Source organism: Lactuca virosa, chromosome 3 (assembly GCF_052849685.1).
Source record: "Lactuca virosa cultivar CGN04683 chromosome 3, Lactuca_virosa_CGN04683_v6, whole genome shotgun sequence".
Lineage (NCBI taxonomy): Eukaryota > Viridiplantae > Streptophyta > Magnoliopsida > Asterales > Asteraceae > Lactuca > Lactuca virosa.
Window position 1 is genome coordinate 310,304,505 of NC_136428.1, and position 13,164 is coordinate 310,317,668.

Genomic DNA, 13,164 nt, shown 5'->3' on the forward strand with positions numbered 1-13,164 from the left:
CAATATCAGCAAAACTAGATTGAGAATCAGACGTTGAATTCTCAGTGTTTTTCAAAATTTGAATTTGTTCAGATTTAGTCAAAGTATCATTCACAATATTAACTAATTCATTCGCATCAAGACATTCATCAACTTTCACTTTTCCAAATCTATACTTATCATTCGGAACTTTGTTAAAATCAGCTATTTCTTTTTCACAATCATACGAAATGTTATCTATTGTAGCTCTTTCATAAGCTAAAAATGGCAGCAATTTTCTATGTTGTTCTTTACTGATTTCGCATGAATGATGTAGTTCAGTTAATTTCCCATACAGTCTTTTAGCCGAATTACAGTAAATGTTTCTCTGGGCTAACAACAGTTTGGTTTCACTTGACAAATTATCCCTATCAACCATGATATTTGTTATTTGAAGTTCCAAACAATCTATCTTAGTAATTTTCGAATCTAGTTTCTTCTGTGTCTCTAGCAACTGCATAGACAGCTTCTTAGCCTCATTGCTAGCAGATACCACAATTGAATCAAAATAAGTAACAGTTTCATCGAAAGATACTAATTCAGAAGTATAAGCATGTACTGGAATATTGAAAGATTCAAGAATATTTCGTACCTTTGTGGTCATTGGAGATTTGTCAGCGGCTTTTGATACGAAGCATCTTCCACGAACTTCGTATGCCTCCTCCTCTGATTCTTCCTCCATTTTTGCATACATTGCTCCGTGGGTCGGATTTCGCATCTCCTCATCGTCTGATCCAGACGACCAGATTTGATAAGTTCCTTCTTCATCCTCATTCTCACCCTTTGCAACCAATGACAAATTCTTGGCTTTTGCACGAACCATCTCCAACTTCTCTGCATAGTACGCCTCATCCTTGATCTTGTTCTTCCTTTCATCCTTCTTTCGAAGCATACAGTCATTCGCAAGATGATTGGCACCGTTGCAATAATGACAATCTATCCCAGCATCTCCCTTTAATTTCTTCTCTGTTTTTCCCTCAACGGGCTTCGAATCTTTCATCTCTTCCTTCTTCTTCTCATCCCCAACATTTTTACTCATAAAATTCTCTTTTGACTCAGATGACTTTGCCTTCGGATTGAATGGTTTTTTAAAGAACTTTTTCACACGATTGTTTGAATAAAAAGCAATTGCCTCATCATCTGAGTTCATGATGAACCCTTCATCTTCGTCCGAAACATCTTTCTCTGCTTCCCTTTCAGAGATCTTCGAAACCAAAGCTAGTGGACCTCCCAAACTTGCCTTCAATTCTTCAGCAATTTCGTTCACTTCGCTTTCATGAGACTTCAGCTGATTGTACAAGTCATTCAAAGTTGACGTATCAAAGCTCTGTTGATTCTTAACCATCATGCTCACACTACGCCACTCCTTACGAAGTCCCAAAACAAAAATTAGATTGAACTCCATGGCTGATCTGGTGATACCATATCGATTGCATCGATAGATCAGTTCATTAAGACGATCGTAATAAACTTCAATCGTTTCACCATCTTTCTGTCTGAAGTCCTTCAGTTCCACTAAGCATTGCTTCACAGAGTTAACTTTTGTCTTCTCACTTCCCTGAAAATTCTCCTTGAGATTGTTCCAGATTTCTTTTGCAGTTGTACAACTCCTCACGTAGTTGTAAACAACTGGAGGCAAAGCTCCTCTTAGCTCTCTCACGCATCTTTTCTCTAACTTTTTCAAACGATCAGACTGATTTTCAACTTCAGAACTTCCAGAAGATGATCCAATTGGTTGAACATTCGTTGGTGGATTAAAATTGCCAGAAATGCAATTCCACAGTTCTTCATCCAATCCATTGAGGTAATCCTGCATACGATCAGCCCATTGATCGTAATACTCAGGAATTAACATAGGAATTTTGGTGGATGATCCTAGAAGATGAGAAAACGAAGTCATGGAATTAAGATTGAAAGACGCCATTGATGTACGGAATAAATTCTTGAGAATTTTTGAAGAAACTTTGAGAATTTGACAACAAACTATATGATTCAAATCAGAATCACTAGTAGAACACTCGATTCAATGATTCAAATGCAGAATCGAATCACAGACTAAGATCTAGACAATTTTTCACTTTCAAAAAGTACGGAAACTTTTGAATCCAAAAATTAATTCAAAAACCTTTTGAACAACGTGAAAATCAGATCAGAGATATGATTCCTGCTCTGATACCAAATGAAGAAACAAAGAATCGAGTAATGAATTAATCAGAGTATGAATTCAAAGTATTAATGCGAGATTTGGACACAGTATGTAAATATGATCTGTTATGCTCAATTACGCTTCCAAGTTTTACAGAGTACAAGATGTAAATCTGTAAAGACTTCGTTACTATAACCCTAGTAAACACTCCTATTTATAGGAGAGGAAAGCGTACAAAAAATATACTAAGGACTAAGCGTTAAGCTTCGAATACAATGCCCTAGTAAAATAAATTAAAGAATGTTCGAAGACACCAAAACGTACTTCGACTAATTACAACACTTCGACTCTAACAGGTTGGTCCATCTGAACCAATCCAATCACCTAAGAAGGGAGGTAAAAGAAAACTCAATGAAGGACCCTTTGTACCAGCACAAGCTCAGAAAAAGAAGAAGGTAAAGAAAGCTGCTTGCAGGCCATGAACTCCTTCACCATGCAATGAGGAGGATTCGCAGTCTCACACTTTCTCTGGTATTTGTAACGAAGAGAAAGTCCAGCAAGAACAAGATGGCACCGCTGTAACTTCGGATCCTCAAGTTTTGCAGCCAATTCCCATGAACCCTGAGGTAATGTTTCAAATGCGTACATCAGTTCCAATCATTGATGATTTCTTTCAACACTCTACTCCTCCTCACTCTCCAATTACCACTACCACTCCCATCTCCATTGCTCCATGTCCAAATATGGGTGTTTTGCAACCCCATGCTACTGTTGTACAGTCTACAACCCTATTCACTGATTCTACTGCAACAACATCCACAACCACTAGAGAACCTCCAGTTTCTTTCAACGCATCTGATGCGGGGGCAAATGCTTCAGGTTTCACTTTTGGTCATTCTACACCACCCATCTCACCTCTTAGACACGATGATCCAGATACAAATTTTGGTGTCGATGGTGATGACTTTGGAGATTTTACCTACAGTCCTTTTACTGTTCAAGAAGAGAGTGACGATGACGCTCCAGTCACTCAACGGCAACTCAAGGCCATTAATGAGAAGTTAGATTTGTTGATTGCGTCTTCCAATGCTTCGTCCAACAGTGCTTGTTCTCAGGAAGATGTCGAGGCATTACTTGACACTCTCGCCAAAGAGCATGTTGCGAATCTGGAGAAATCAAACAAAGTTGTGGAGGATTCCGCTACTACATGCATGGAGGCGACCGAAAAAGGCGAAAAACTAATCTCTGATGTCAAAACCTTTATGGGTAACTTCCAGACTTCTTTCGAATCAAACACTGCTAAAGTTAATGTAGTTGTCTCGAGTCTTGGAACTACCCTTCGTACTGAGAATGAAGCTCTTGAAAAGGTTTGAACGGGCATCCAATCTGACAACTCTGAGCTTAACACCTCCATTACATCCAAAATTGAGAAGCTTTAGGACGACTTGGCCACGGAAAGCACAATAAAGGATAAGCTTGCAGTCAAAACAGAGAAGGTGAAAGTTTTATCTGTCAAGTTTGATCATGCTAATAAGGAGATTTACAAGCTTAAGACTGAGAGAGTTGTAATAAAGAGTTGTGTTGCCGATGTGAACACCTTACTCTCTGATATCATTGAGACTCGTGATTCCTTAATCTCTATCACCGTAAGGAAGCATCTGGCAAATAAACTTAGGCTAGCATTCGCAATGCTAAACAGGCTTGAGGGTGTTCGGAGTTTGGCTCACTTCTAAAACAAGGGGGAGAAACTGAGAAACATTCCAAGAAAACTATTGGATCTTCTGGTGATGCTGAAAAGACAAAGGGATCTGAACCGAAGGATAATGAAGCTTCAGGTTCAAAAGGCAAAGAAAAACTCGTCGATGACGAAGATGAAGAAGAAGAAGACGAAAACAATAGACGGAAACAAAAAGCTCGTGATGTTGTTCTTGATGAAAATTTGTGAATCGCAAGAGAAGCTGAAGCAAGAGAAAAAGTGCTTAGTGATGCTCAGACTGCTTTAGATGCTAAAAGGTTGTTATTTCCTCCTTGGTCCTTAGAGAGAATTTTGAACGAAGCAGTGGACAATCTGAGCATTCACTGGGTAGAGCCAGTTACATCTTTTGAACTGGAGAACACCCTTGATTCACAATTAGATTTCCCCATCACTCCGAAAGCATTTTTATTTTGTTATTTTGAGGTAATAACGAACGCTGAAGATTCAGATGTGAATGTGTATAACTCCCTGATGACTTTCTACTTGAAGCATGGAAAGCCACAATACCAGATCTGGAGTTCACAAAAGATAACAGCTATCATGGTTATTGGGCCGATGCAAACCGAGAGTTTTGTCAATGTCAATTTAAAACTTCTCGAGGTTCTACGAATTCAGTGTTTGAATTCTCGCTCACAGATCTACCGTGTTTGAATCCATTTGACTGGATCACTCTGCTACATCTCATGATGCAAGATGAGAATAAATATGAACCCATTGCGGCTCACATCAAAATGATCTTGGTTTCGTATATACATGAAATTGCGAAGCTGGATGTTGAAATTGCTTCGGTATTGCGAAAGAAACCAACAGTCCTTCCCCAAGGTTCTGTGAATGACATTGAAAAGATGAAGACGGGGAAAATATAAATAGACAACTGGATCGTGATGTTTCAATGAGGATCTAGAGAAACAGTTGATGTTCACAAATGTCTATTCGCTTTGCCAGATAAATATATGTTCTCCACCGTTTGCTTCAACTATATTTTGGATATCATTGGCAATTACAATGCGGATGATAAGGCTGCAAAGATGTGTTATGCGGATATGATCAGATGGTACATAGCCTTTCGCAGTACTCTATTCAGTATATTGCCCAAGCTCTTCAAGACACATAAGCGAACACAACAGTGAAGAGTCTCCCGCCTCAATTGACACAAAGGGGGAGATTGTTGGGTATAATGGATTGCATCAGTTGTGTTTTATTTTGTATAGTCCATTTATATAACGGGTTGGGCCTGTCCACCAGGTTATTTATTATTAGGGTTTATCTATTTAAAGTGCATGCATGCACCATATCTTGTAATCGTCTATGTTGTAAAACCTACACAGACTTTACAGTAGCAATTCTTTATCGAGCTTTTCTAACGTTGTGCTTATTAATCATTCGACATAACTTGATCTTCTATCTGTGTTTTTAATTCTTTACCTGTTTAAATCTATTCGGTCATTCAAGTTTAATACTCAACAGGTTACTTAAAATAAACAAATCTTTTTTGTAAATAAAATATGCATGTGTAATTTATCAATATAAATCTTGAATTTAGAAAAATGAGGTAAAAAATATCGAAAGAAATTCAAGAACGGTTTCATTAGGGTTGGGCCATCATGAGTTGATTTGGAAGCAAGTCAGCGTAATCCGGATTTTAATGAGGATTTATGGTTACCAAAACTAACGAGTTTCGTTAGTTTTACTCTAGAATCTAAAGTTTCCACTATGTTCCCATATGTAAAATTCGGAGAGGTTTTGGGGCGCTGCCCCAAACCCCTCGGAAGCAAGTCAGCGGGACCCCGACGAGGGGCTCTGCCCCTTGGACCCCGCTAGGGGCGTTGCCCCTAGATCCCGCCAAAGGGGCGCCGCCCCTTTGAAAACCCCGGACCCAGGGGCGCTGCCCCCGGACCCCCAACTTGTCGTCGAACCGGCTTCTAATTTGATCTTATACATGTGTCCACTTCGCACAAACTCATACATATATTAGAGTACAAATTATGAAGCTCCTTAGCTCACATGTTAATTTCAGTTACATAAAATGACATGGTGACACTAAAATCACCAACATTTAATGTTTACGTGTTATATTAATTTTTTTCAAAACATATGACTGCTAATTCATTTATATATAATTCCTTTATTTAAATTTTTTGATTTACTGTGTAATAGTAAAATATTCACTCGTTTTCAATAATATAATGTATCGTGAAAATTGTCATACATTAACAACCTAACCCAATAACGGATTTTTTACCCGTTTATTTTAGTATCTCAATAAAATTCGACACCATGAGTTTAATTTTTGGATTTGGCACTACAGGAGATCAATGGTAAATTGGTAAATATACATCAAATTTTATTTTGTTACAGTTATATTATCATTCACTTTTCTTTACAATGTTAACACCCATGTAAAGTTGGAACCTACGAAAAGAAAATATATAAGGTTGGAAATAACCAAAATAAGAAATTTTTTAAGTTTTGTAATCCAAAATACTATTTAAATATGTAATTATGTTCCAAATAACTATTTATTTATGTAACTCTCCAAATTTGAACCCAAATTTTTTGATTAAAACTTTAAGTATTTATTTAATTCACAACTGCAAAATCTTAAAACATTTAGAGCCGGTTCGTTAATGTAAACCAGGTCTTATAAGTTTTCAATTCATTAAGCCCTAAGTAGCTCAATCAAGGAGGAGATTATTACCTCATGTGTTTCCACCTTCAATCCAAGCCATATTCACCCTAGACCGCCTTTTGTCCCTTCTTCCTTCTCTAAATCGCTGGATGGAACCTTTACACCATGCAAGCATTAGCAAAATTTTGTTTTCTTGGCCTTTGACATAGTATAACAAGCTACTAACATTTTCATGTAATAAAGTGTTTATACTTTTAAAAAGAAAACATAATTCAATGGTCAATTTCAAAGTGTGACGTTATTAGTTGCATTCTATATCTATATTTATTTTTACGTGTGCCTAGGGATGAGATTTAAAACCGAAAAATTGGACAACTGGAACGGTTCTAACCGTTCTGGGTTTCAGGTTTAAAGATGGATTTATCCAGGTTTTGGGTTAATAATAGCTACTTAATCAAGTCAACTAATCAATAGGAATTAGTCATTAAAATTGGTATTGTTAGTCCTAGTCTTAAGGTCGTGTTCATCACGTGCCCTGTACTTGTGGAAATTAGGTTAGCCTACAATTCTTTCTCTTTATATAAATATTTGTATCATTCTTCAATATAATACAACTGAAATCCTTCTCAATCAAATAAGCTTCTCTATATGGTATCAAAGCTTTGGTAACTTACCTCAATTTTTTCTCTTCTCTCAATTTCTGGCGATTATCTCTTTCATCGACAACCACCATGTCGACCAATCTCACCTATCAACAACTACTAGTTGCTGCTAATCTTACTTCTACCAATCTGAACTTTCAGATTCCATCTCTTAGCATCAAACTCGACAGCCATAACTACCCCCTTTGGAGCACCACAATCATCTCGGCTTTGGAATGCTTTGGCCTAGACTCTTTTGTTCTCAACCCCACTCCACCTATGAAACTATTCCCGCTGTCACCACTGACCTGGAAGATGTCGCCACCACCAACGCCACTACCCCTAATCCTGAATTTACAACCTGGAAGAAAAGGGATTGAATTTACAACCTGGAAGAAAAGGGATTGAACGCTACCTTGCCGTAGTTGCCCGATCTCAATCCTCTCATCACGCCTGGCAAACCCTTGAACGAACGTTTCAAGCTCAAACTTGCGCTCAAGACATGACCATAAAGCATCAACTGCAGACACTCACTAAAGGTTCTTTACCCATGATTGATTACCTTGAACGCAGACGCCAGCTTGCCGATTCCTTGGCTGAAAATCTCACACCTATCTCCGATGAAGACGTCATTGGGTACATTCTTCATTTCTTAGACTCCTCCTACAACTCCTTTACATCTGCCTTCTTGATGCTCTCCAACACTAGCTCCGTTGATGACCTAATTGGTTTGTTACTTCAAGAAGAGGCAAGAATCGAATAAGACCTTGCCAAGCAACCTGTTACCCAACTACCCATTCCTACTACTTCCTCCACCCTACTATCGTTTCCTGTTGCTCACCAACTTTCTCGCCAATCCAACAACTCTCGCCCCTCAAACCCCTCATCCGGAAATTCATCTACCTACCATGGAAATGATAATCGACGTCGCCGACCTCATTTCCATCTCTGTAACAAGCCTGGCCATGAGGCCATCAACTGTTGGCAACGGGCTAACCAAATTGACTACCCCTCCAGACGGCTCGATCCCCGTGACCTATAACGCCAAGCACACATAGCTCAAGCAACCAGCCCATCTACTGTTATCGACCCAAACTGGTACTTCGATATTGGTGCCACCGATCATGTATCCCCTGATCTCAACAAGCTACAGCTTACAGAACCATATGTCGGGGATGACAAGCTTCAAGTTGGTAATGGTAACAATCTTCTTATTACTCATTCTGGCTCATATTCACTATCATCACTGCATTTACCAAAACTTTTTATTGTCCCTCGCTTAACCAAAAACTTTATCAGTGTTTCACAACTAACAAAAGATAACAAAGTGTACATGAAGTTTTGGCCTAACCACTGCCTTGTTAAGACATTTAATGTACAAACTCTCATTTGCGGCCACGTTGAACAAGGACTGTATCAATTGTCACCATCAACAAATAAATCAACATCTACAATGGCTCTATTTGGTGTGTGTACATCCATGACTGGTTGTCACAATCGGCTTTTACATCCACATGAAGCTATTCTTCGAAGATTGATATATACCTTTAATCTTCCTACATCCACAAATAACTTACCCTCTGTCCGTGAACCATGCCAGTTAGGCAGAAGTCACAAACTTCCATTTTCCACTGCTCATGTTTCTTGTACTCAACCTTTTGAACTAATGTATTCAGATGTATGGGGTCCTTCACCCATGTTTTCAGTAAATGGCAATCGTTACTTCGTTTTATTCATTGATGAATTCACTAAATTTGTCTGGATTTACTTTATCTCTAATAAATCTCAAGTTTTGCAGACATTTATCACATTCAAAACCATGATCAAAATGCAGTTTGGATGTGACATTAAAAGATTTCAATCAGACTGGGGAGGTGAATACCGTTCTGTCTCCTCTTATCTTCAATCCTGTGGCATTGAACATCGCATCACCTGTCCCTACACCCCTGAACACAATGGGGCAGTCGAACGTAGAAACGGCATAATCATCGAAAAAGGGTTATCTCTCCTCTTATCTTTAATTCTCGTGGTATTCACATGTTGACTATTTGTTGACAGTGATGTATCCGGAGTAGAACTTCTTTGTGGCAAACATATATCTATTTCACTAGAATCATGGATGACAAAGAAAATGATATTATTATGAATATAAAAGTTGAGACATTTGGGATCCCAATCTAGTTAAATTATAATAATTGAAATATTCTAAGAAGTTTGTCATCATCTTACAAATCCATCGCAATCAATCTAACTAAGAGTCTTCATGGAAAGGCTCTTTGGGATCATCTTAGGTAAAGTACCAAGTTTTCAAAATCCAGGTATGTTATACTAGATTAGTGCAAATTTACTATCACTTTCACGTTTCATATTGAATAACTTGTTTTACTTTCCTAAGTATGCGGGGTGATATGTACGAGATTTAGTCCTAGGGTTAGAACCGATAGGCCTGAATTCGAGAACATGTAATCTCCAAAATAGTCTTTAACTAGCTTTATTAATTGCATAAAAATAAGAATTAATGGTGCACCGTATTTATAATGACCTGCTAAGCAACCCTAAACAATATCCTATAAATTAGGAATAAGTATCATACTCTAAACATATAACTAAAAAATTGGATAATAATCTTTATTCAAATAAAAGACTCAAAATAACTTTTCTATTTTATTTCCTAGCCTTGAATATACCCTACTTCCGCATTTGATAGACCTTGCCAAACCGTCCAGGCTTATCGTTGGGTTATGATATTCATTATCCTTCGGTGTGATTTGACCGTAAGTAAGTGGTGTCATCAACATCATCTTCTCGAACACTAAACCCGTCTTTTTACTTTCCCTTGATGTTCAACAATAATACTATCAAGCTATCACAAACATTTTTTTCGATATGTATAACGTCAAGACAATGGCGAACCTGCAAGTATTCATCGGAACGTTTAATTTGATACATCCAGTAACTACGATCCTTCTGTAATTACATAAAAAAAATATATAAATAACATGCATGTAGGACAACATATGTATCTAAATGCATATGTAATGTACATAATACAAAATTAATCTTACAAAAATATAATCAAGTGCTTGAAAGTTATAAAAATACCTTATTTCCATTCGTTAGACAAGATGAAGAATATGTTTTATTATGATTCAATAAGTTTCAATAAATATTCTTGTAATATTCAAACGAACAATAAATCATGTAATATACCAAATTAGGTAAAGAAATAAGCTATTATTATTATTGTTATTGCAATTAATATTATGATAAAAAAACATGATAAATCAATTAAAATGAATATCGTAATTGAACAAAATTTTATTTTGATTGAGTTTTAATAATAAAACAAATTATTTATTTATATTTTTGGTATGTGAGAAACTAATCTTCATTTCATCTATAAAAGTTGATAGACACTGTTAAAAATAATATCAGAAAATAGAATTACATATTGATAAAAAATTTAGCGGGATTACTTTCTTTGTTTCCCGCCAAAAGTCTTCTCATCTTCTATACATGTCTTTTATACTCATCTTCGCATACTAAACAACACACCTATATCATCTTCATCCTTATCATTCCTCCCCAACTTCAAAACCTCCCACAACAATCATATCATCTAGGACTTTTTTTTTATCAAACAGTCAATTCCCTCTTTCAATCTGCCATATTTTGCATCTTTTTCCCCCACAAGCCCAACTAGATATCAATGATTTCACAACCTTTTAATATCCCAGAATGTGAGACTGCAATGTTTTGCAACCTTCCACCTTGTGACTCCAAAGGCTACAGAAATCTCCACCATGGACGAATCTCGGGTAAAAGGGAAAGAGAATGGAATTTGAGAGATGGGCGACGGATAGAGAGGAAGAAATAGACGACCAGCTAAGTAATAGGTTTAAGACTTCCAACAAATGTGAATTCGTATATAAAACGGTTCAATCGTACCAATATCTCTATTATCTTTCGTTGCATGCCATGAAACTATGACTCCACACATCAACCGATGGTCTTTTTGCTACTGTTAAGCGATACTTTAGTCCAGGGGAGGGGGTGAGTAATCTTGGGGCGATTTCAATACAGGCCCCAAACTTTTTAGGCCAGCTCTGGTGACACGCTCTCTTGTTATTTTATCACATTAGCATTTGAATACAATTATTAAATTTTATTTTTATTCGTTTATTTATTTCTTTATCGTTGTTGCAGGTACTTCCAAGGTTTGGAGAAAGAAACAGGAAAAAAGAAGAAAAGTATATCACTAGTTTCAGCCTGATACAATAAACAATTAAACGTATTACAGATACATACCAAATTTGCTTCTCGTATGTTGATGGAGTAATAATTGTCTTCTTGCTCTGATCTTCTTTGTATGTTGTGGATTAATTTGTGTGGATTAAAGGTGACATACTACAATATATAGCAATAAATTAAATAATCACCGGAAGTAATGGAAATTATCTTCTAAATAGTTATATCAATATCTGATGATATTCTGATGAGCATTTTTGGTTCATGATTTGTTAAACGTGATAATCTTGTTTTTTTTTTTTCAGAATGAGGTTTTTTATATAATCTTAAATTAATATATGATCGATATTTTTATTTGGTTTTCACATTTAAATCTCCTTAAAACTTTCTTTGGTGTTGCAGATACGGAATAGATTCAAAACCCAAGCTAGAAAAAAACCAGGTTGCTGAAAAACAGATTCAATGACTCTCCCGTATTTTGTGTCTCACCGATATAAGACTCGGTTCTCTTATAAAGAACGGGTTGTATTGTTTTTTGCTAAAAGCCCCGGTTGTAGTAATAGAAACCGGATTTTTTTAGTTACATATTAGAGTCGGTTCCTTAATGTACACCGTGTCTTATTAGTTTTCTATTCATTAAGTCCGGCTTTTTAATATTAGAAGCCGATTTTTCCAAAAATCGGGTCATATAGGGTGTTTCATATGCGCCTTTTTTGTAGTAGTGGTTGTCTCCATACCAATGTATCGTTTTCTGGAAGCGGTGGAAAACAAAACGTGTCGATCGACCTTAACCCTTTGTGTTTAATATGACGACAAGTGTGGTTCTTCCAACCCATCTCACACGTTGTACGCGCTTTGAGAAAAATATGGTTATATATATATATATATATATATATACACACACACACACACCAAGGTTGCAAAAAACGATTGATGTTAGCTAGTCGGCGGACTGGGGTTAGGGATTAATCAATTAGGCGGGGATTAATCGCGAACCATAAATTGATAATTCTTTGAATTTTAAAAAACTAAATATAACTAATATCATAACGAAATTTGTAAATATAACTAGTATAATAATAAAATAGGTTAATAAGATTAATACAAAACTAATCATTCCTTAAATAGTTACAAATAAGATAAAAATTCTTCAAAGTATTAAAATTATATCGTTTTCTACTTCTTAATTCATTTTGTAGGCAATGATTAATCATTAGGCATCTTCTACTCAGTCGGGTAGCGCTTAGGGATTCATCAGAGATTAATCGAAACCTAGTCTGGATTTTTACGACAATGATATATATATATATATATATATATATATATATATATATATATATATATATATAGATGAGATGCAAATGGGTGTCGTAAAAGCCACAGATGACACACAAATCCGTGTCAAGGAAGGCTCTGTCATAAAGGAAGACGACACACTTTTGCGTTTCATAAACTTACGACGCGCATTTATGACACGCATTGTGTGTCATGGAAGGCCCTGTCATAGAGGAAAACGACACACATTTGTGTGTTGTAACCTTATGACGCGCATTTACGACACGCAATGTGTATCATTAAATCCGATGTCATAAAGGAAGATGAGACACATTTTTGTGTCATAATTTTAAATGTATCATTAAATCCGCTGTCATATAGTATTTCAAATACAAATAATCACTCAAATGCTAAATAAATGTAATACATTGCCACTAAGGGGTTTTCCCTA

The 13,164-nt window shown here is 36.5% G+C and overlaps 1 protein-coding gene across 1 annotated transcript; it reads right to left on the reverse strand.

Annotated features, from left to right (window-relative positions):
- Positions 1 to 329: 329 nt before the first annotated feature.
- On the reverse strand, positions 330 to 1,893 carry LOC145163028 (uncharacterized). The gene is made up of 2 exons (XM_079081955.1): positions 611 to 1,893; positions 330 to 500 (listed from the first exon to the last, which is right to left on the reverse strand). The coding sequence occupies exons 1-2, from the start codon at positions 1,871 to 1,873 to the stop codon at positions 495 to 497; spliced, it is 1,269 nt and encodes a 422-aa protein (XP_078938081.1). The 5' UTR covers positions 1,874 to 1,893; the 3' UTR covers positions 330 to 494.
- Between the last annotated feature and the right edge of the window lie 11,271 nt (positions 1,894 to 13,164).